General features: G+C 43.5%; 1 protein-coding gene across 10 annotated transcripts in view; it reads left to right on the top strand.

Moving 5' to 3' along the window:
* Nucleotides 1–612: 612 nt before the first annotated feature.
* The window catches only part of ADAMTS6 (ADAM metallopeptidase with thrombospondin type 1 motif 6), a 121,483-nt gene continuing 101,691 nt past the window's right edge, over nucleotides 613–20,404 (top strand). For 5 of the 10 annotated variants that reach the window (XM_028749184.2, XM_028749187.2, XM_028749189.2 and 2 more), the window contains exons 1-3: nucleotides 613–1,197; nucleotides 13,377–13,724; nucleotides 14,711–15,078. In XM_028749184.2, the coding sequence (XP_028605017.2) occupies nucleotides 13,628–13,724; nucleotides 14,711–15,078 (465 nt within the window). In that variant the 5' untranslated portion in view covers nucleotides 613–1,197; nucleotides 13,377–13,627. Of the gene's footprint in view, nucleotides 1,198–3,010; nucleotides 3,411–3,608; nucleotides 3,969–13,376; nucleotides 13,725–14,710; nucleotides 15,079–18,505; nucleotides 18,843–18,915; nucleotides 19,845–20,404 lie in introns of those variants that run through there. The other 5 variants (XM_077936332.1, XM_028749185.2, XM_028749192.2 and 2 more) reach the window with 5 other exon arrangements.

The raw sequence follows: 20,404 nt of genomic DNA on the forward strand, positions 1-20,404 counted from the left end.
TTTTTCAATGCATCGGAGCCGTTCACACATTCAGTTGTCAACCCGGGTTTGCTGCTACGTAACGTGTGGAACGACCATGCTACTACGTTGTCATTCTTAAAATTACCAGCGTGCCATTTTTTTCCGCACACTGTCAAGCCCATCCAAGTTTGCACCCAAGTCGGGCCTGCGGGAATAAACCCCAGGCTGGGGTCGCCCGCTTGCCCTTTGCTTTGCTCCTTCCCTTCCCCGCTCCCTCCAGAGATCCTTTAACGTTCCCCGGGTTGCGGAGGTTTTTCCCAGTGACACGAGCCCATCCGGAGCCAAGTCTCCTTTTCCTCCATCTCAGCAGAGCTGCTTTAAAACAGCTCTGAAGGAAGGAGAGGAGAAGCACGAGGCGCGCGGGAGAGACGCGAGACTCCCCCCCCCCCCCATTCATTATGAAGCACTTTGAGGAGTGCGAGCGGGGCGGGGGGGGGGCGAGGAAGTTTACATTGCCTCGAGCCCCCTGCGGCTTTCCTTTCGCCCCCTCGCCTGTTACCCTGATTGTACCTCCGCGTCCCCCTCCCCCTCCACGTGATGGGCCCGACATGCGCAGCAGCGCCAGGGGCGCCGGAGGCACATTTGCAGACTGACGTCAGTGTGCACAACCTCTCAGGCCAAAATAGTCCGCTGCTGCTGCAGCTCCAAACTTGGCTGAAGGCCGGTAGTGAGAAGAGATCTCGAGCTACTTCAACAAAACTTTCTCTCCAGTCTTTCCTGCTCCCTCTCTCCCCCTTTCCTTCCCTCTCTCTCCTCCTGATGGTATTCACATAATAGCTCTGCATTGGAAGGGGTGGCCAAGAAGAAAAACCCCCATCCCAAATTCAGTCTTTTCCCCCCTCCTCTCCCCACTTCCTTTCTACCCCTTTCCCTTCTCTCTCTCCCTCCCCCCCCCCCGCCCCCACTTTTTGGTTGTAAAAGACAAAAATATGCAGGGTGCTTAGATAAGGCTGGATGAATTGATGGCATCCCTTCTCTTGCCTAGTCAGTCCGTTCTCTCAGCTTCCCCTTTTTAGAAAAAAAAAGTCTCTAGAGGATTTCATTCTGCTCTAGAATATAATTCTGGCGTTGGCTTGCCAAGAGGGGAAATCAGAGAGAAGGAATACGGGAACCCTCCAGTGCTATTTCCTATTGTTTGAAACTCACTTTATAGCAGAGAAATTGAAGATGAAAACGGTAAGGAAAGAATTCACCGGACTCTTTGCCTTATGATTTATTTATTTTTATTTTTGTCTCCCGCATAATGGTGCGTTCAGATGTGGAGCTGGGGTGGTTTATAATGCACTAGGCGAAGTGGATTTTGAATAATTTCAGAGGAACCTTTGAGCTCTGGGGATTAAAAAAAGTGGGCGCGGAGGGGGGAGGATGGGGGGGCGCGCGAGGATCTTCTGAGGCAAAGAAGCTTGGTTTAAGTGTGCTCTTGAGCAGTGAAAACTTTTCTGTTTCGGAAGCAAGAAAAACAATGGTTGGCAAAATAATGTGAGCCCTTTTTGTTTGTCGGTTCCTTTAAACTCATTGACTTTGCTTCTGCTATTCTAAAGCCCATCATTTGGTTGTGTCACGTCAGTGCCTATATAAATGGGGGAGACAAGTGCATATTTTCGTGTGTGCATGCGACTCAAAGGGTCGCATTGATGTAATAGCTGGAGCCCGGATGCTCGCCTGAAGGAGAGAGACATTAAGCTCTTAAGAGGCTAATGGGAGAGATGGGAGAGTGTAGCTTTGATTTAGCCCTAGACGCGGAGGGAGTTGCTAGACTCGCAACGCTTGCCGAGACGATTGAATCGCTGTGTGTGTGTGTCTTTTCAAAGGGGTTTTTGGGGAAGGGGAGGCAAAGGTGTGTGGCCGGAGGGTGGGGTGGGGACTAACTGGGACCGTGCTCCCGGCTAATGTGTGTCCACTCTCTTGTCTTTGCTAATTTCTTTCATTGTTGTACAAGAGGAGAGAAAAAGAGAGCGCGAGAGTCAATCTCAGACTCTTGTTTTTATTTGGACTGCCTTTGCAACGCATTTGGGCCTCATGCCAAGTGTCTGGGTCACACGCGTTTTATCCAAATAGATTTAGCGCTGCTGTCTGGAAATGGGCTGCTGAATGTTAACTTTAGGATCAGCTCCACCAGAACAGCTACAGACTCTTCCCTGGGGTGGGGGGTGGGGGGTGGGGAGAGGCGAGGCGGGGGGGAGAGGGCTTTTGTTCTTTAGAGTTCTCTCCGAGGGGGTAGATGTAAAATGTTCTTTTGTACTCAGAAGGCATGAATGTGTGCAGGGGGGGATCTGGTTTAAAAGATTGTTTTTAAGTAGTCTGGACTTTCAGCAGTAAAAAATGACAGCTGATCCTTTAGAAAGTTAAGGAGGGGGAGAAGAGGAGGAGGAGGGCGGCACAAAGTTTTACAGATAACTTGACTTTTGCGCTCCTCCCCACCCCCATCCTTCACCACCCAGGTGGCAGCTGATCTTGGCGAGTTGCATTGCAAGTGAGAGACGAAGCAGCAGCAGCGCTTTTATTATTGCCTTGCTGCTTATTCACGATGCAATCCTGCGTGAGCTTACTTGGGAAGAAGCGCCATTAAACTCAATGGAACTTGCTTCCGAGTAAATCATAGGTCAGGCTGCACACACCCACACCTCTTTTCCCTTTGGTGTTGGCTCCGTTGCTTAGCTAATTATTTAAAGGCCGTGAAAAGGAGCCGTAAACTGCAAAAACCTTCGTTTGTTTCTTTTTTAAAAATGTAGTGCGCCCTTCAAATCAGGCTTTTTTTGCGTGTGGTGCTTTGTGTCTATGCAACAGCCGCTCTGTAAAAACCTGGTGTAGGAGAAGCGACGTAAAGAAGCCAATACCTGTGATTGATAGGACACCCACTTCCCCTCCTTGCCTGTCGTCGCTTTGCCTTAGCAACCCCTCGTCGTCCCAGGGATCACTGGCCGCTTCTCGGGAGTCCTGCCCATTCAAGACGTCTCTCCCTCCCTCTCCGCCCCCCTCTGCTCACTCCTTGCCAGGAGAGGCTCTGTGACTTGCATGAGAGCAGCCAGGAGCCCGGGCGGTGGGGGATGGGCGCCGCGGCTGCATCTTTCTCCCTCGCGCGCTCTGTCAATATGCAACAGGGAGCTCCCGCCAAGCAATATATGCACCTCTTGCCCCGAGGCTTAGCTGCCAGATGCCCCTGTGTGTCTGAAGGCCGCTCTGCAGCAGACATTGCCCAGAAGTAGAGGAAACGGGTCTCTTTATCCCTTGGATGAGCAAGCAAGGCTGGCAGGCAACACTTCTGGGTTTTGTTTGCAAGGCGGGACGGCGACCTTCACTTTTGCTCTGTTTTCGTCTTGCATTTTTATGTTGTGATCTTCGGGTGGAGGGCAGTATACAAATGAACAAAATGCTTGTTTAACCTGGAGGTAGGCTGTATGAATTGTGTATTGCTTTGTAACGATTTGTTGGGTCTCTGGACCGTAATAAAGGTTGATGATGAACTACAATTAACAACAACAACGCCTGATCTAGACAAGCGCTCTCTCTCTCCCTCTCTCCAACCAACCCCCTCCCCCGGCGTCCTCTCTCCTGGGGAGCGGATGTATTTGCAGGAGTTTTTTTGCGGCTTAACGCCAGGCCATTAGTGGGCCACAGGTGCTACCGCCAGAGCCGAGTAATGTCTGAGCAAACATTGCCCAGGGAGATAGATGATGCGGCTGGAGAATGAGGCTCATTGAAAAGAGCGGCGGCTGCTGTTGGTGCCGGCGGCGGCGGCGGAAAGCCGATGGGTTCAGTTTCTCTGCTGCTGCTGCTGCTGCTGCCTTTGGAGGCAGGCCCAGGGCCGGTGGTGGTGGCTGACTGAGCTGCAGGCGCTGTACCGTTGCCAAGGCTCCGGCGGGAGAAGGAAGGGAGGCCGTTTGCAGGCGGCGGGAAGGAGCCTGCGAGCACAGGCTCTCGCTGCTGCTACCTGTTTGCACCAAGAGGTGACTTGAGTTAGGTTGTCGGGGTTGGCAGGGTCGGCCGGGGTTCAGAAATCTGTCCTCAAGTACCTTGAAATATGTGAAAGAATGATCAAAAAGGTGTTTCTGCCCATGTGTCTTTCTCTCACCATGGAGCAGCTGCAGGCTGTTTTCTCTTACCCCCCCCCCCCAAGTTAAGGATTAACCATTAAGAAGCAGAAAGGCAAAACAGTGGTACCTTTAATGATAAATATTAATATTTAATAAATAATGCCTTTATTAGACCTTTATTCCCCTAAATATGGGTAGAGCTCAGTTGGCAGAGATGCGGGTGGCGCTGTGGCTTAAACCACAGTCTAGGACTTGCCGATCAGAAGGTCCTCGGTTCGAATCCCCGCAACTGGGTGAGCTCCCGTTTCTTGGTCCCTGCTCCTGCCAACCTAGCAGTTCGAAAGCACATCAAAGTGCAAGTAGATAAATAGGTACTGCTCCGGCGGGAAGGTAAACGGCATTTCCGTGCGCTACTCTGGTTCACCAGAAGCGGCTTAGTCACGCTGGCCACATGACTCGGAAGCTGTACATCGGCTCCCTCTGCCAATAAAGCGAGATGAGCGCCGCAACCCCAGAGTCATCTGCGACTGGACCTAATGGTCAGGGGTCCCTTTACCTTTACCAGTTGGTAGAGAGCTTCCTGAATTCTCTAGGTGCAGTTGGGAAAGGCTTATGCCTGAATCTCTGGCGAGCTTCTGTTTACAATACTGAGCCAAATGGACCAGCATGAGACAGCTTCATAGGACCAGTGTAAACGTCACAAAGTCATGAGCAAGCTTTCATGTTCTTCATCAGGAAAGCTATTGAGCAAAATAAACAGATGGGTGGGAGGGGGAAAAAACCATGGAATTATGTTTTACTTCTAAGCCTGTAGTTCTTGAGATGGAGTGTAAGAGGAGTCATAGAATTGTAGAGTTGGAAGGAACACCAAGGATCATCTAGTCCAACCCCCTGCAATGCAGGAATATGCAGGTGACCCTTAAGGGGATTGAACCCAGGACCTTGGTGTTAATTGGCACCACACTCTAACCAGCCGAGTTAACTGGATAGAGTAGTCGTACAGACATAATTGGATTTTAGGCTCAGTGGGTGCAGGGCATATCCTTGGGTATTGGAGCAGAAATGAAGCAATTCTTAACCCTTTGCTGAAAATATGAAATCTGGTTCTGTCTCCAGCTATTTCCAGGAGAGACAGATTAACTGAGTGAGAGCTATTTTTGACCCTGTTCTTAGTCAAAAAGGCTTATACTCTAAAATACATGATGATGGCACACAGTGATGGGGAGGGAGAAGGGAAAAAGCGAGCTCAGCATCAGTTTTTACCCTATAGCCAGCAGGACTTGGAAGCATGTTCAGTGCTTTTTTGTCCCAGTGAGGCTAGGAGCCATCTGGACTTTCTAAATGCCAAGCAGGATTAGAAGCTGTTTGGACCCTAGCAATTTCTCTTCTCTATCCCACCTCCTGGCCAGCTGTGTGAAAAATTGTAGGTCTTCCTTGCAGCACTTGAGCTTCCCTGGTGGTCTTCCATCAAGGTAATCCAGCTTGGTTTAGTTTCCTAGCCTTGGGTGGTTTGGCCAGAGGTGTCTGAAATTAGGGGCCCCTGTCCAAGTTACAAGAACAAGCCATGGGGGTAAGCCAGACTACCTGAGGAAGTAGGGCTTGGGTAGGTCTGAGACCTTGAGTCCCTATCCTACCCACAACATTTTTCTTGGTAGGTAGCCCTGAGGCTGGGAAGCCTGGTAGACTACCTAGTTAATTTGGGTACAGTAAGTCCAGTTGGAGCAGACTGGCCTGCTGGTGGGATCCCTCTGATGGCATGTCTCTTGGACTGGCTTGGTTCTGGCACTTCTCTGGAAATGAAGCATTGGTTCAGTGGCTGCCAGCCCCGCAGAGTTTCCCTGTGCAGGAAGGAAAAGGGTGAGGAGCACCAGGCATCCCTTTGCATGGCCTCTGTCATTGCAAGCTTTCTAAAATAGTTATCCGCTGCAGAAGGAAACTGAGGTGAATGTCAGTGTAACTATATCATGTCCTCGCCACTGCTAATATATTTATAGCATTTTAATTGTAGCATATTGAAGGAGAAGAAAGGCAGGTTTGTGCTAGTCAGGAAAGGCTGCTAAACCAATCACCTGCACCTCCACAGAGTTCCCCTGTGCACTATTTATTGCTGCTTTTCTTCACCTAGACTTTACTATTCCAGAGAGGCTTTTTCCATTAGGCACATGACGATTGGATTTACATATGTGTTAAAAATTAATCCAGATGAACACTTGCTGCTCCCTCCCCCCCCTTAAGTAGAAAAACGGGGTTTAGGCACAGAAACTGATTTGGTAGCCCTGCATGATGACCTTTGTCATGAGAGAGACAGGGGAAACATGTCCTTGTTAATTCTCCTCGACTTCCCAGCAGCTTTCAATACCATCGACCATGGCCTCCTTCTGGAGCGGCTGTCTGGTTGGGAGTGGGTGGCACTGCTTTGAGGTGGTTCTGGTTCTACTTGGATGGTTGCTCCAAGATGCTTGGGGAGTGTTTTTCAGCCCCATGGAGCTTTCAATGCAGAGTTCCTTGGGGCTCAATTTTCTCCCCTATACTATTCAATATATACAGTACATGAAATGGCTGAGTGGGGTCATCCATAGTTTTGGAGGACATTGTCAGCAATATGCTGATGACACACATTTCTACTTCTTTACATCTGCAGGTGAGGCAGGGGATGTGCTGGACCAACAACCCCTAGCTTCTGTTTAGCCCGTGTGGCAGTGAGATGGTTTTCCTTTTAGAGGCAGGTGGGCTGAGTTTCCAATTCTTTTGTGTCAAATGCTCTGGAGGGATAGAATTTGGTTGTAAATCTCATGAAAGGATCAACAGAATGCCAAGTGGAATACGTTTTGTGCAGCGTTTTATTTGTATGCATGTGAGATGCTTTACTAGGGTTTGGGCTCAATTCACATTCCACTTACTCTGTTATATACTTGAATATCAATTCTTTGGAATACATCGGTTGTGATTGGTATCTTCACTTAGAACAGAATCAGAAAAGAACTATTTGAGATTAAGCCAACCTTTCTGAAATGCTTTATATGGCTTAGTTTAGTTTAATAACATATTTAAAGAGAAACTTCAGAGTTAAAGACTTCAGAGTGTGAAGGGGTGGCGATTCAAGGAATAAGGCATATATATTTAACTGTAAAGTTGGTTAGCCATACACACATTTTATACACACATTTGTACCCACACATAAACATACTGTGCATGCACAAACACTTGCTCAGTAAAAAGTAAATTAGGTCTGCTGGTGTAATAATGACTGGGTAGCATTCTGTAGCCCTTTTGTGAAGAGAGCCAGACTGCATAGTAATGTAATAGTCCCTTCTGGTATTAAAATATATGAATGAAAATGCTGATAAACCCAACTAATCCCAACACCTGCAAGATTGTCTCAGCCAAAATTAGGCCACCTGCTTGCAAAATACTGGACGCACCAGTGTTTCCATGCTTCACAGGTGGACAAGTCTTATTTTATATAGACTAAGAACATGTGCGTACTGTGGTATATGGTACAGCTTTAATGTATTCACATGATTATGCATTTTGCAGAGCCATTTGATGCTATGTTTGCTGTATATCTTGAGCCTCAGAAACCTTGGCCTCAACCCAGAGAAAGTCACAGCTTAAGGCCTGTTGAGATTGGCGGGGGTCGGTTCTCATTGATCTGAAGCGGACTTTGTCTTGGGTGCATGAAGATTTTAAAGTGGGGTTGAGTGGAAATGCCTTTTATTCTGTACTCTTTGATATTAAGATTATTAGTGTTCCAGTCTTAGTGCTGTGTTGTTTAGTGCTGGACTTGGGTATAGAATCTTAAAGTTGGGAGGGACCCAAGGGTCATTTAGTCCAACCACTTGCAATGCAGGAATCTCAGCTAAAGCATCCATGACAGATGGCCATCCAACCTCTGCTTAAAAACCTTCAAGGAAGGAGAGTCCACCACCTTTTGTTGGAGTTTGTTCCACTGTCGAACAGCTCTTACTGTCAGAAAGTTTTTTTGTGTGTTTAGCTAGAATCTCCTTTCTTGTTACTTGAAGCCATTGGTTCGACTCCTACCCTCCACAGCAGGAGAAAATAAGCTTGTTCCCTTTTCCATATGGCAGCCCTTAAGATATTTGAAGATGGCTATCATATCTCCTCTCAGTCTCCTCTTTTCCAGGCTAAACATACCCAGCTCCTTCAAGCGCTCCTTGTAAGGCTTAGTTTTCAGAGCCTTGATCATCTTGGTTGTCCTCCTCTGCACACATTCCTTCTTATAAGAAAGCTCTTACTTCCGATCTAAGAACTTAGTCCTTAGATTGGTGGTAACAGATCCTTTCCCCTAACATCACATGATGTTAAGTAACTGACAGGTGGGTATAGTTTGCCCATGGCCTCATGACCAAATTCAGAGGCCCAGTGGGCTGGATGTTCCGCCACCTCAGTCCTAGAATCTTAACTTCTAATATGCCCCATATATCAGAATCTGAAAAACCATATGCCACAATTATAGCAAGTCCAGTGGAGGTGTCTGGAACACTGTTTCATCTGTATTGGATGAGTTTCAGCTGCTTTGGCCTGAGAACACACATAGGTTGCTTTGAAAAGTGCAGCTATGAACTGCCCTCTTGAGCCTTGTCCATCTTGGCTTCTTAGAGCTAGTCAAAGGAGATTGACTGGGTAGGACCATTGAGTGATTATTGCTTCATTTGAGAATAGGGAGATACCCTCTGTCTTGAAGGACTTGAGAACTTCTCCAGACCCATAATGTGAAATAACTATTGCCCAATGGCAAATATCCTCTTTTGGGGCAAGGTGCTTGAGAAGGTGACAGCTGTCCACCTTAAGGCATGCTTGGAGGAAACTGATTATCTGAATCAATTTCAGTCTAGCTTCAGGCCTAGTCACAGCACTGAAACTGCCTTGGTTGCCCTTGTTGATGTTTGTCGGGAGAATGATGTTTTTCTTTTTGAGATTTCACAAAATTCTTTTAACCTTCATACCTAAGTAGTGATTGCAACCAGGTTTTTGACATTTACTACAACACACATATTTGAAACCTGTTCCCTTTTGCTGTGATTTGCCTTACCCTTTGTGAAAGGGTGTGTCACAGGAAGAGGGCTATGTCTTGCAAATGCAGTTGAACTACACTCACTTGCACTACTAATCATGTGTAGTTGATGTATTGGGACAGAATGGGACTGGGAATTGATACTCAAAGACACCTTTGTTCACTTTACACAGCACACAACAATTTTTTTAAATAAAAAAATACTTTAAAAGGCATGCACTGCTTTTCAAATGGGTTTCAAGGCAGCATACCACATAATACAAAAAACATAAAAAGTTCATTAAAATACAATGAAGCAGCAGACATGGAATCACTGAGCAGAAAAATAAATTACGATCCAGTACAGTATATGCTTAGGCAGACATAAATGTTTCTGCTCTAAAAATTAAGCCTCACAACTGTTTGGTGCAGCACTATTTAAAACACACTGCATATGCAAAGATGCCTGGTAACAAGGCTGCAGTCCTCAAGCATGTCACCAGTGCCACCCTCTGACTCAGGCCAACATCTTTTAAGTGAAATATGTAAGCAGAAATGGTACCTTTAAAATGTTGATATGAGGAAGATGGCCACAGAGGCTGTGTCATGCTGGGGCCTCACAAGAAAAAGTGGGCAGCAGAGGCCCAGAGCATAGGGATTGGCCAGAGAAGGAATAAGAGCAGAATCAATATATTTTTCCTGGAATTTGGAGCACCCACGTTATAACACCCTAGGGCCCACAACTTTGATACTTCTCATCATTCTGTGTAGCATTGTTGGGAAATACCAAGAGTTAAGACTGCTTATAAAATCCTGAGTCAACTCTCTTGTATGCATGCATGATGTAATGGTCTATAATTCCTATTCTCTTGAGAATGAACATTATGCCATGGTCTTTAATTATCACACATAATTGCATTTTAATCACTGTTTCTGCCATGTACTTCCTGTGTTGATAGAGGGTGATTCTCAACCCACACGTGGCCCCTTTGGCTCTGTGTTCTTCATTTGTTTAGTCTTGTTGATGAGCTGAAGGAAAGCTTGTGTTACTGAAGGGTAACACAGCTGCATTTATGACTGACAGCAGGGGGGCTCTGATAATAAAGGCTGCTTTAAAATTTTAGGCAACAAACAAAATAAAATAATGTGACTCACTAGCCCTTATGACAAACAAAAAATAATCTGAACTTTTAATGAGCTTTGGTACTTGTAAAATGTTGAGGAAGGTGGTCTTATATTAGTGACTCTTGGTGAGAAAAATGGGCAGTGAGTTGTAGTTCTCGTGGAGAGACTACGGAAAACGTGTGCAGGGAATAAGAAACACGCAAACATTGATCTAGGTCGTGAAATATGCTTGTCTGTCAGGTAATTCTAACGGAAAGGGGAATTTATTTTCACTGAGCATATAAATATATATGGCTAAATTAAAAATCAAAATGTTTGGCATCTATCTGTCTCAGGAGACAATGGAAGAGTTCACCTTTGGTACAAAAATTGAAATAAATTAACCAATATCTGTGCCAAATCCTTCATTCAGGCTCACATTACAGGAAGAAGAATGTTAAGGGTTGTATGTGGTGGGGATCTTGTTGTGGTCTGCCCTTCTTGTAGTACCACAAGCCAGGCATTGTATTCTGGTGGGAACAACACAGAGCTACAGGTAGGGGACCAGCTGGATAGCTTTGACAAAGGGAAGGTCAATGGCACTTGTTTGATTTGGTATTGTAAATCATTGTGACCTCATCCGTCATTCCGGAACAGCATGCAGAATAGTTTTTGTGGGGAGGGGAGACAAAACTAAAGGAGTAGAGCAATAAGGATTTCCTTGCTCAAGTCTATATCCCTGGGCAACAAATTAGAAGGGCCAGATGTGAGACTTGCTGATGCAAGTAGAGATGGACAGAAGCCAAGCTAGAAATTCTGACTGTAAACATTTGCTGTAAGACCTATGGCCTGATGAACGAAGTGAATGACCCATAGGAAAGTGCATCTTTTCTTGGCAGCGACCCGAAATAGCAGCAACATCCAAAAGTTCAACCAATAATATTGTTGCTCTTGGGAAAAAATATATGGCTAAATGGCCAGGATCTGGGAGCACTTACCAGTGGTAGGATGGTGGAACAAGCCAAACTAATGAACTGCGAATGATCTTTGGTCATTAACTTAGGTACAGGAAACAGGAATCTAGTGAGGGTCAGCTATACCTGCCCCAGGGAAGCTATAGAGCCAGTTTAGAACTTAGAAAGGCTTCATAGTCGAGTGGGGGTGTGGGGGTGCTGTACCTCTGCTAGAGTTTGTGGCTTTGCACCTGGCATTCCAATCAGTTCCATAAATTGTCTCTGAACCTATCATTCAGAGGCAGAGAACGCCAGATGCAAATTGCCACTCATCTTTAGTTAACTTCCCTCTGAGCAGTATCTGAACTTCTGTAGTTCTGCTTCATAAAGCAGTAAAAGAGAATTAAACACAGACAGGACAGCAGATCAAAACTCCAAGAGTTAATTAGAAAAATGCCTGCCAGAATCAGTGAGGTGATGGAAGGTCTTAAGGAGCTAATAGAAAGGCATCAAGGAGCATTTCACAACCTGGGTACAGCCATGAAAAAGGTTTTCTTTCATATCCCCACCAAACATAGCTCAGATATAGTTTTCCTGGCTGATTGGAGGGGAACAGACAAGTTTATATCAGAGGAGACAGCGCCTCATTCTCCTAGTGCCGGTAAGAAGGCAGGGAAGCAGCTGGCACTTCTAAATGTGCTCTGTGCACAGAAATGTTTGCCCCAGCCCATTTTCATATGTCCCCCCATCTTCATTGCTGACATTGTTGACTGCAACGCATGACCTTTCTGTTAAGAAAGGATTTTTAGTATAATTTTACTTACATTGTTTTAACATTTTCATTGTTTTGTTTTGACTACAAGTAGATGCACATTCTCAAGTCTCAGGCAGCTGTTAAGTATTAGCACAAAATATTTGGAGACCAGCATTTTGAGAGAAACAAAACAAAATCACAATTTTATGCTGTGTAAGGGCCAACCATTTATAATGTGGCCATTTCCTAAAAACTTTAAAATGTGTACTTGTCACTGCAGATGCAACAACTTTCATGTGCAGTATTTTTTTTTTGGATAACATTTGTGGTTTCATGGGTTTTTATGAACTGTATAATTTGAAATGCCGAACTCATTTTTCTGCAACCAATGGTCAATGAGAATTTTGCATGAATAAAGTATGCAGGATACAGTCTTGTAAAACAGTAATAATGAGATCAGAAATTATATATTATTTTGCCGGAAGATATGGTATTTTGCTTGTCCCAGATTTTTCTTTTGACTATTGACACATCATGCTCTCTTCTTCCCAGCTGAAATCAATGTAGACTTTTAAGTTTAGACTTAAATGGGAGTGCAAAATATCCCCCAGTATTTGTGTACAAGTCATAGGTATGGAGTTCAGCTTACTAAACTTGAATATGGTGCAGGGATGCTTTGCAGAGCACTATGCTGACAGGAAAGGGTGGAATTAGTGTGGCCATTGATATTAATATGATGATACAGTAGTGGATGTACTACTATATGTATTTACTGTTCTCAGCATTGCTCTCCTTCCTTCTCCTCATACTCAGGTGTGTGCTGCACAGGGTCGCTCAGAAGTTGTTCAGCCTCCTTGATTTAGGCCTCGCTGTCTTCTGAGGAGGCCCTGACCTAAGTTCCATCTCCTGGAAGGACTAAGCTCTAGAAGGAGCATGACATTTACTGTGACAGTCCTGATGCTCAGGAACTTTCTTCCAAGAGTGGGTCATTCAACCTTGGCCTTGCTTGGCATGGGAAGGAAAAGAATCCTTCTGCCCAAGCACCAGGCACCCAGCAATTTTGGACATGGCTGGATAGGGGAGCTGTTGGCAAGTGGTTGGCATCTCCTTACTGGAGCTATGCACTAGTCTTCCTGAAGAGCAGGGACTTATCAGGATGTATCCTTTGGCCTTTGAGGAGTTTGGGAAGGCTTAGCATAGTGGTTGTTAGGTTCTACTTTGCTGACTGAACCTTCACTAACCTCCTCAGCGGCTCTAGAACATAGCCTAGTGAACCTCCGAGGTCTTTAGCTCCACAGGGTAAAAAGAGATCCTTTTCCTGTCATTGGCTATCTTCCCTCATGGGCTCTCACCTTGGACAACCCATACAAAATGAAAACTAAAGAAGACTGATGCATTTGGATGTCTGAGGATGTTGAAAATTCTGTCTGTCTAATCAATTTAAAAAAAAATTAATATTGACTGAAACTAATTTTAATGTTATCTATGCTTTCCAGGTAAAGAAATGGACAACAGTTGTTTGCTATTCACTTTAACTCCTCATTGACATGTGAAGGACTTCTTTTTTAATTACTTTTGGACTGAAAATGTCTGCAGACATAGAAAAAAGTATATTATTCCAAAACGCCTATCAAGAAGTGGAACCACAAATAGCTAATCCTGAAGAAATATAATAAATCTTGGTTATGGTGCAGTGCTGGAGTGGAGTTAAAGCTGTAGCACATAGGTAGCCCACTTCTTCTAAATTATGGAAATTTTGTGGAAGATGTTGACCTGGATTTTGTGCTTAATTATGGTTTTGTCAGAATTTCACGGTGACAACAGGCTTTCGTATAGTTCTCAAGGTAGGGTTCCAACTTTTTAAGCTACCGTCTTTTGTCACTTATTTCAGTTAATTAGTTTTCTTTAACATTTATATTAATATTCATTGTGAGAGACCACAAGGGATTTATGGGGTAAAATTTTTAGTTATTCTCTGTGGGAGTAAAATTGGAATATACGTTTTTAATTTTATTATTTAAGCATTGTGTATAGCTGTTAACACATTAGACTCCATTAGCAAACTGAAAAGTCAGCATTTTAATGTATTACTTCATAATAAAGAAATTACCAAATTAAAATATTGTTGAAGTAACTGAAATAATTTATTTAGAACAAATTTTTTTTTGAAGTTTTTGCTTTTTGCCTGTTCATTAAAAATGTGAAATCTACATGCTGAAATCTAGGGCCCTGTGTGCACTGCAATATATATCTTCAGTACCACTTTGTGCAAGTTCTCCCATTAATTTAAATGGAAATAGCAGCTGGTATAGGCCTACTTCTTCAATGCAAGTTAAAATAGGAATCCTTTCTGGCAGTGGGAGCTGTGCATGGACTGAAGCTTGTGCATCCTTATCTGATTGTTGAATCAGGGCACTAACCCAGCTTGTGCTCTTTTAAAATTAGTGGAGCTGTATCCTTTGACATTTACAACATGATTCTTTCCTTACTAATCATTTTCTCTATTGCTGATAGGTAGATATTTACTTATATTTTTCAAATGGCACATCATGAAATAGGCAAATCATGAAATAGGCCAGACATTTAGCTAACATAAAATGGATGAGTAGAATGTATATTTTAAGAACAGATTAATATTTTTTTCTGTTAGAAAGTTGGTATTTTCTTTAGTAAAGTCATTTTGTGTATTAATATGTTCACATGAACATGAATTTTGATGGTGCTTGGATATAGCAAAATGTGGATAATGTACTACTCCTTCTTGTGTCCTGTTATATTTTCTTCTCTTTTATGGCCATTTCTTGGACTGATTTACCATGCGGTTTCAAAGAGGAATTCCTGTCTTACCTTGAACACTACCAACTAACAATCCCAATAAGGGTTGATCATAATGGAGCCTTCCTCAGCTTTACTGTGAAAAATACTAAGCCCTCCAGGAGAAAGAAGAGGAGTACTGAACATTATGACCAAGAACTGGCAGTATCTAAATTATTTTTTAAACTTTCTGCCTATGGCAAGCACTTTCATTTAAACCTGACTCTCAACACAGATTTGGTCTCCAAACACTTCACAGTAGAATACTGGGGGAAAGACGGCCCTCAGTGGAAACATGACTTTTTAGACAACTGTCATTACACGGGATATTTACATGGCCAGCATGGTACAACTAAAGTAGCGTTAAGCAACTGCAACGGTCTGGTAAGTTCACGTTATGTATTCTAGCATGTTGGTATTCTTGAGTCTTTAAATTTACAGCATCTCTCCGTTCACGCTATTATATCTCTATTATTACTACTACTACTACTACTACTACTATTTGGATTATGGCCATATAATGGGCATATGTTTGAACAGGGGGGCTTGAGGGCTGTCTATAGGGAAGAGGCTCCTGATGGATGTTAGCTCTAACACAAAGGGTGATCCCATTAGGACAGGGCTGGGTGCGTCATTAAATGACAACGACACAGGTAGTAGCTGTGAGCAGGCCTTCCAATATAGTCTTCTTGTTGCATAGTTGCAAGACAGTCACAGAGAGTCCATAGCTAATCAGAACTCACACCAGATGACTGAGGTGTTCACTGCGGGGAAATCTGGAAACTTCTCCTAGGAAATTTAATCCAGTTCCGGTGGAAGATGCTTGCTGAAGCAAGCCGTTTTGTTAATTAATGGCCAAATGGAGGCTTAGAGATAGGCTTGCATTAGATATGGCAATGGCTGTGGGAACTAATTAGGCTTGCAGTTATGTTGCAGATAATGCAAAGGTTCTGTATCATCCATGACTGCTGCTATGAAAGGAGGATTGGCTTAAACCAGGCTTCCTCAACCTTGGCCCTCCAGATGTTTTGAGACTACAATTCCCATCATCCCTGACCACTGGTCCTGCTAGCTAGGGATCATGGGAGTTGTAGGCCAAAAACATCTGGAGGGCCAAGATTGAGGAAGCCTGCTTTAAACCATCTCTGCTTCTTCTGATTTATGTGCATTTAGTGTATCTTTCATCTTTGTTGGAAGCCGCCCAGAGTGGCTGGGGAAACCCAGCCAGATGGGCGGGGTACAAATAATAAATTATTATTATTATTATTATTATTATTATTATTATTATTATTATGCATTGGCATTGCACTCATTGCCCAGAGCAAAGCTGAAATAGGCACATAGTTTTGAGGCATTTCAGTTACACCATGCTTCTCAGTAACACCACTTCATTGGTTGCTGGTGTCACAGGGAATAGGCAAGCAGAGTGGTATCCAACGTAGCTGTTCCATTTACACAAGGTCTTCCCCTTGCACAACAGCACTTCCCCTATCTCCTCCCCATGTGCTCCCCATGCCCCCCCCCCATCTGCTCTGGAACATTGGAGAAAACCCCAGAACAGATGGCAACGGATTTTCTGGCAATTCTGGGGGAAGAACAACATGAAGACTGCTGCTTCAATACTCTGAAAATGCAATAATCCCACAAACTCCAGGGAAAGCCATACCTTAGTGGTAGAGTATATGTTTTGTATACAGGAGGCCCCAGGTTCTAAACTCAGCATCTCCTGGTAGAACTGGGAGAGTCTCCTGTTTGTAATCCTGGAGAGCTACTACCAGTCAGTGCATTAAAAATTGAACTAGATGGACTGACTCAGTATATGTCAAGCATCCTATGTTCCTATGAAATGCCTGCATTGGATGAGCAAAAAGCATATAATGGTGAAAATAAAACAAACAAAAACCTACAGTTGAAAATACCATTCAAAAAACAACAACTTCTAATTAGTGGACAGGAATTGTAATCAGTTTTAGAAATCTGCATTGACATCTAATTTAGACAACTGACCAGCGCAGGTACTGTAGTGGCTTTTTGATTATGTAATGATTATAATGTGAAATTGGTTTAACAGGAATAAATGTATATTTTTTTAGTGGGTGGGATAGTTTAAACTTCTCTTAAGAAAACACTAAGTACTTAAAAGTACAATTTTCTGATGTTAGCCCATCTGATTGACCAGTTAGAGAAAATCCTTTTGGTTGACAAATGTGAAGAATATGGAGGAAGCAGAACCATTGCAGTATCAATTGTGATAAATCATAGCAAAAGGTGTACAGTGCAAGCCTACACAGTAATTTTGTAAGCTGTCCAGCTGTTGATTGGATTCTGGGTTGTTTTAGCAGTAAGTCTTATATGGAAAAAGACATGTACAGTTGTACTGTAATTCAAGCCTAAAAATAACTGTAGTCGGTTACAAAATTATGAAAGAGCACACCATGTTTGGAAACCAACACACTATTCATTACTGTAGTAAATCTTAAAGTGTATCATCTATGATATGTGGAGATTGTTTCTCTATTCTACATAGAGACACCAGCCATAACTGGGTATCAGTTGCACTTAGGTGTCACAAGGTCTCATTAACTTTCTAGAAATAGGATTAGTGATTGGAATTCCTCGGTGTTGGAAATGGGCATGTGTCTGTTGAATTGGCCCTTGTTTGCCTGCAAGGTCAGTCAGCAGGGACACAGCTTTCTTTAGCTTTCTCTATCACTACTCACAGGCAGGTAGTAACTCCTCACAACAGGATTAACAGACTGTGATTTACAGGTCCTTACAGAACTATGGAAAGACCAGGACCTGGATAACCTGTTAGAGTTAGGTTTGGAAGGGAAGAGGAGAAATAAAAAAAAAAGTCTGATCTTGTAGCCCAATTCTAAGGACTGCCAGTTCCAGAGAGCTCACACATTAGGCATATACAGTGGACGCTCGGGTTGCGAACGTGATCCGTGTGGGATGCACGTCCGCAACCCGCAGTGTTGTGCCTGCGCATGCGCAGGTTGCGATTCGGGGCTTCTGCAAATGCGCAGGTTGCGATTTAGCGCTTCTGTGCACGCGCGACCGCTGAAACCCGGAAGTAACCTGTTCCAGTACTTCCGGGTTTCGGCGGTCTGTAACTCGAAAAAAACGCAACCTGAAGTGTCTGTAACCCGAGGTATGACTGTACTAGGCGAGCGAAATGGTACACTGTTTCTTTTGAAGAACTCTGGGCCCATCCAGACTCCTGCTTGTCCCACCAATTTCCCCCAGGAGTACATGATCTTTACCACTGAATTGGAGCCTAATAAATTATTATTAATAATAAATAATTACTATTCAGGAAGAGGGCCTTCTCGGTAGTGGGGCCTGCCCTGTGGAACGCCCTCCCATCAGATGCCAGGGAAATAAACAACTATCCGACTTTTAGAAGACACCCGAAGGCAGCCCTGTTTAGGGAAGTTTTTAATGTTTGAAGTTTTATTCTGTTTTTAATGTTCTGTTGAAAGACGTCCAGAGTGGCTAGGTAAACCCGTCCAGAGGGGTTGGGTAGAAATAATAAATTATTATTATTATTGGTGCTGGAGGAGCCAGCTCAGAAACTGGCTTAAGCTGAAGTGATTCCCCAGAAAGAGGCTCTTTGCTGACAGGAGGGACCAGCTCTGGTAGCATCCCTTTAGGACAGTGGTGGCCAAACTTGGCCCTCCAGCTGTTTTGGGACTACAGTTCCCATCATCACTGACCACTGGTCCTGTTAGCTAGGGATTATGGGAGTTGTAGTCCTAAAACAGCTGGAGGGCCGAGTTTGGCCACCACTGCTTTAGGCGGTGCCTGACTAGAGTTGTCCTATGTCATAGGGGCAGGGCACCTCTTTGATAGCCTGCTTGAAGCTTCAGCTCCTGACTCTCTTGATCACTGGTGTCAAGGATGAAGAAAAATGTTTGAAGATTGGTCATGCGCTTCCTCCCGGGGAGTACTAAAACAGGGCTGAATAAAGCTTTCACAGCTCTTCCTACCTATACATCTTCATTTTGGACCTTAAGCATTTTTCTGTAACCAATTATCATTTTAAAACAGTGCTACTGGTTACCCTTAAATTCTCATTCCTTTCATTTATTTTGGCTGATTGTGAATATCCCGACTTTGGTTATTAATATTGACATGTCTGTGAGGTACGAGAGATGAATTAAAATGATTTGTAAAACTGGTGCAGTGAGATGCTGAAATTCATACATTAGTTCAGATTTTGTTGTGTTCCTAGCCACAGACAGTCCTGGTGTGCTTAATTTCAGCGGTTAATACTGTGAGATAGAGTATAACTGGCCTCTTGTCTCACTAGTGTGTGCATGCATGAAACAAGGGAGCAAGTGGCTAGAAAAACAAAAAACAAATAGTACATTTTTATCCATTAGCATCCCTAGGGGAAAGTATGCTCACACAATCCTTTGTCACCCAAAAATATCACAGGGGCTAAGTAAAATCGCCACTTCTGAAGACCAGAAGCATTCAGCTTGAGGTAGACCTTCCTGAACTGGGGTACATGGCCTCTCTCTGCATCCTTTTTGTTAAAAAACAAATGAACTACCCTATATATCTCTTCATATATATTTATAAACATTCCCTGAGAACTCCACATAATGTAAAAACATGAGAGCTGCCTTTGAGGCAATAACTGCCAGTCCTTCATCCGGCATACTGTGGGTGCTTCAAGCAGGTGGGGGGATGGGCGAGAATTTAAAACCTGCTAACTGTCATATTGTGAGGGTAATATTAATCCTTGGAATTCATTTACTGAACTCCCCACCATTGCTACTAAAATTACTTTTAGCACTTGAAAAGCTGGGGCGAGGAACCTAAACATTAAGAGGCTATTTTACTTTTCAAAGGGAAAAGGGTATAAAGGAGAAAATCTATAATGGCTCTTAACAAATGAGAAAAGTGCAATGTTTCACCAAAAGAAGACTAAGCTAACGTCATTTTGCCCCTCATCCACCCCCATCCTGCAACACGTGGAAGTAGGTTTATGCTGTGGAAACTAGAAATTACAGTTTGAATGACCAACTTTAGAAATTTTTTATTTTATTGGTAGGCTGTTCTAGAATATTAACTACACATAATGGAGGCTTCAAGAAGCTGTCAGAGAATTGTCTGGAAAGAGAATGTGGAGGCCATTGGTTGGTACATATATGTAATAGATTTTTAAAAGTCAGTAGTTAGCAAAGAATAGTGCCTTCTCATGACATGAAGTGCGTAGGAAAAAGGGAGTTGTCGTTCCAGATGCCTATTAAAAATGGTACAAGATTTTGGTTTTTTTAGGCTAGGCCTATGTCTAGCATAAGGGTGAGATGAATGACAGTAAAATCCTATATATGTTTCCACAGAACTAACTCCTATGTAGGTGTGCATAGGATTATAAACCTAAACCTTATTTTTTCACTCTGTGAACCGAAACCTGTATTGGTGTTAAATAACATCTCACCATAGTGAGAGAACAGTTGGAATGTGAGAGGAATTGTATATTCTCCACTCATAAGGCGGCATAGGCAAATAGTGTTTTTTTTTATAAAAAAAGTCTGCATGGTACTACTGATAAAGTTATAAAGAATGCAAGTAGGACATGGAAAATGTCATTTTATTTATTACTGAAGATATTTTAGGTAATAGCAACATAGAGCTGGATGTCTCTCAGGAGTTTGTCCGCATTCACTTATTAAGGTGTTTGTTTAAGGTATTT

This window comes from Podarcis muralis, chromosome 11, assembly GCF_964188315.1.
Source record: "Podarcis muralis chromosome 11, rPodMur119.hap1.1, whole genome shotgun sequence".
Lineage (NCBI taxonomy): Eukaryota > Metazoa > Chordata > Lepidosauria > Squamata > Lacertidae > Podarcis > Podarcis muralis.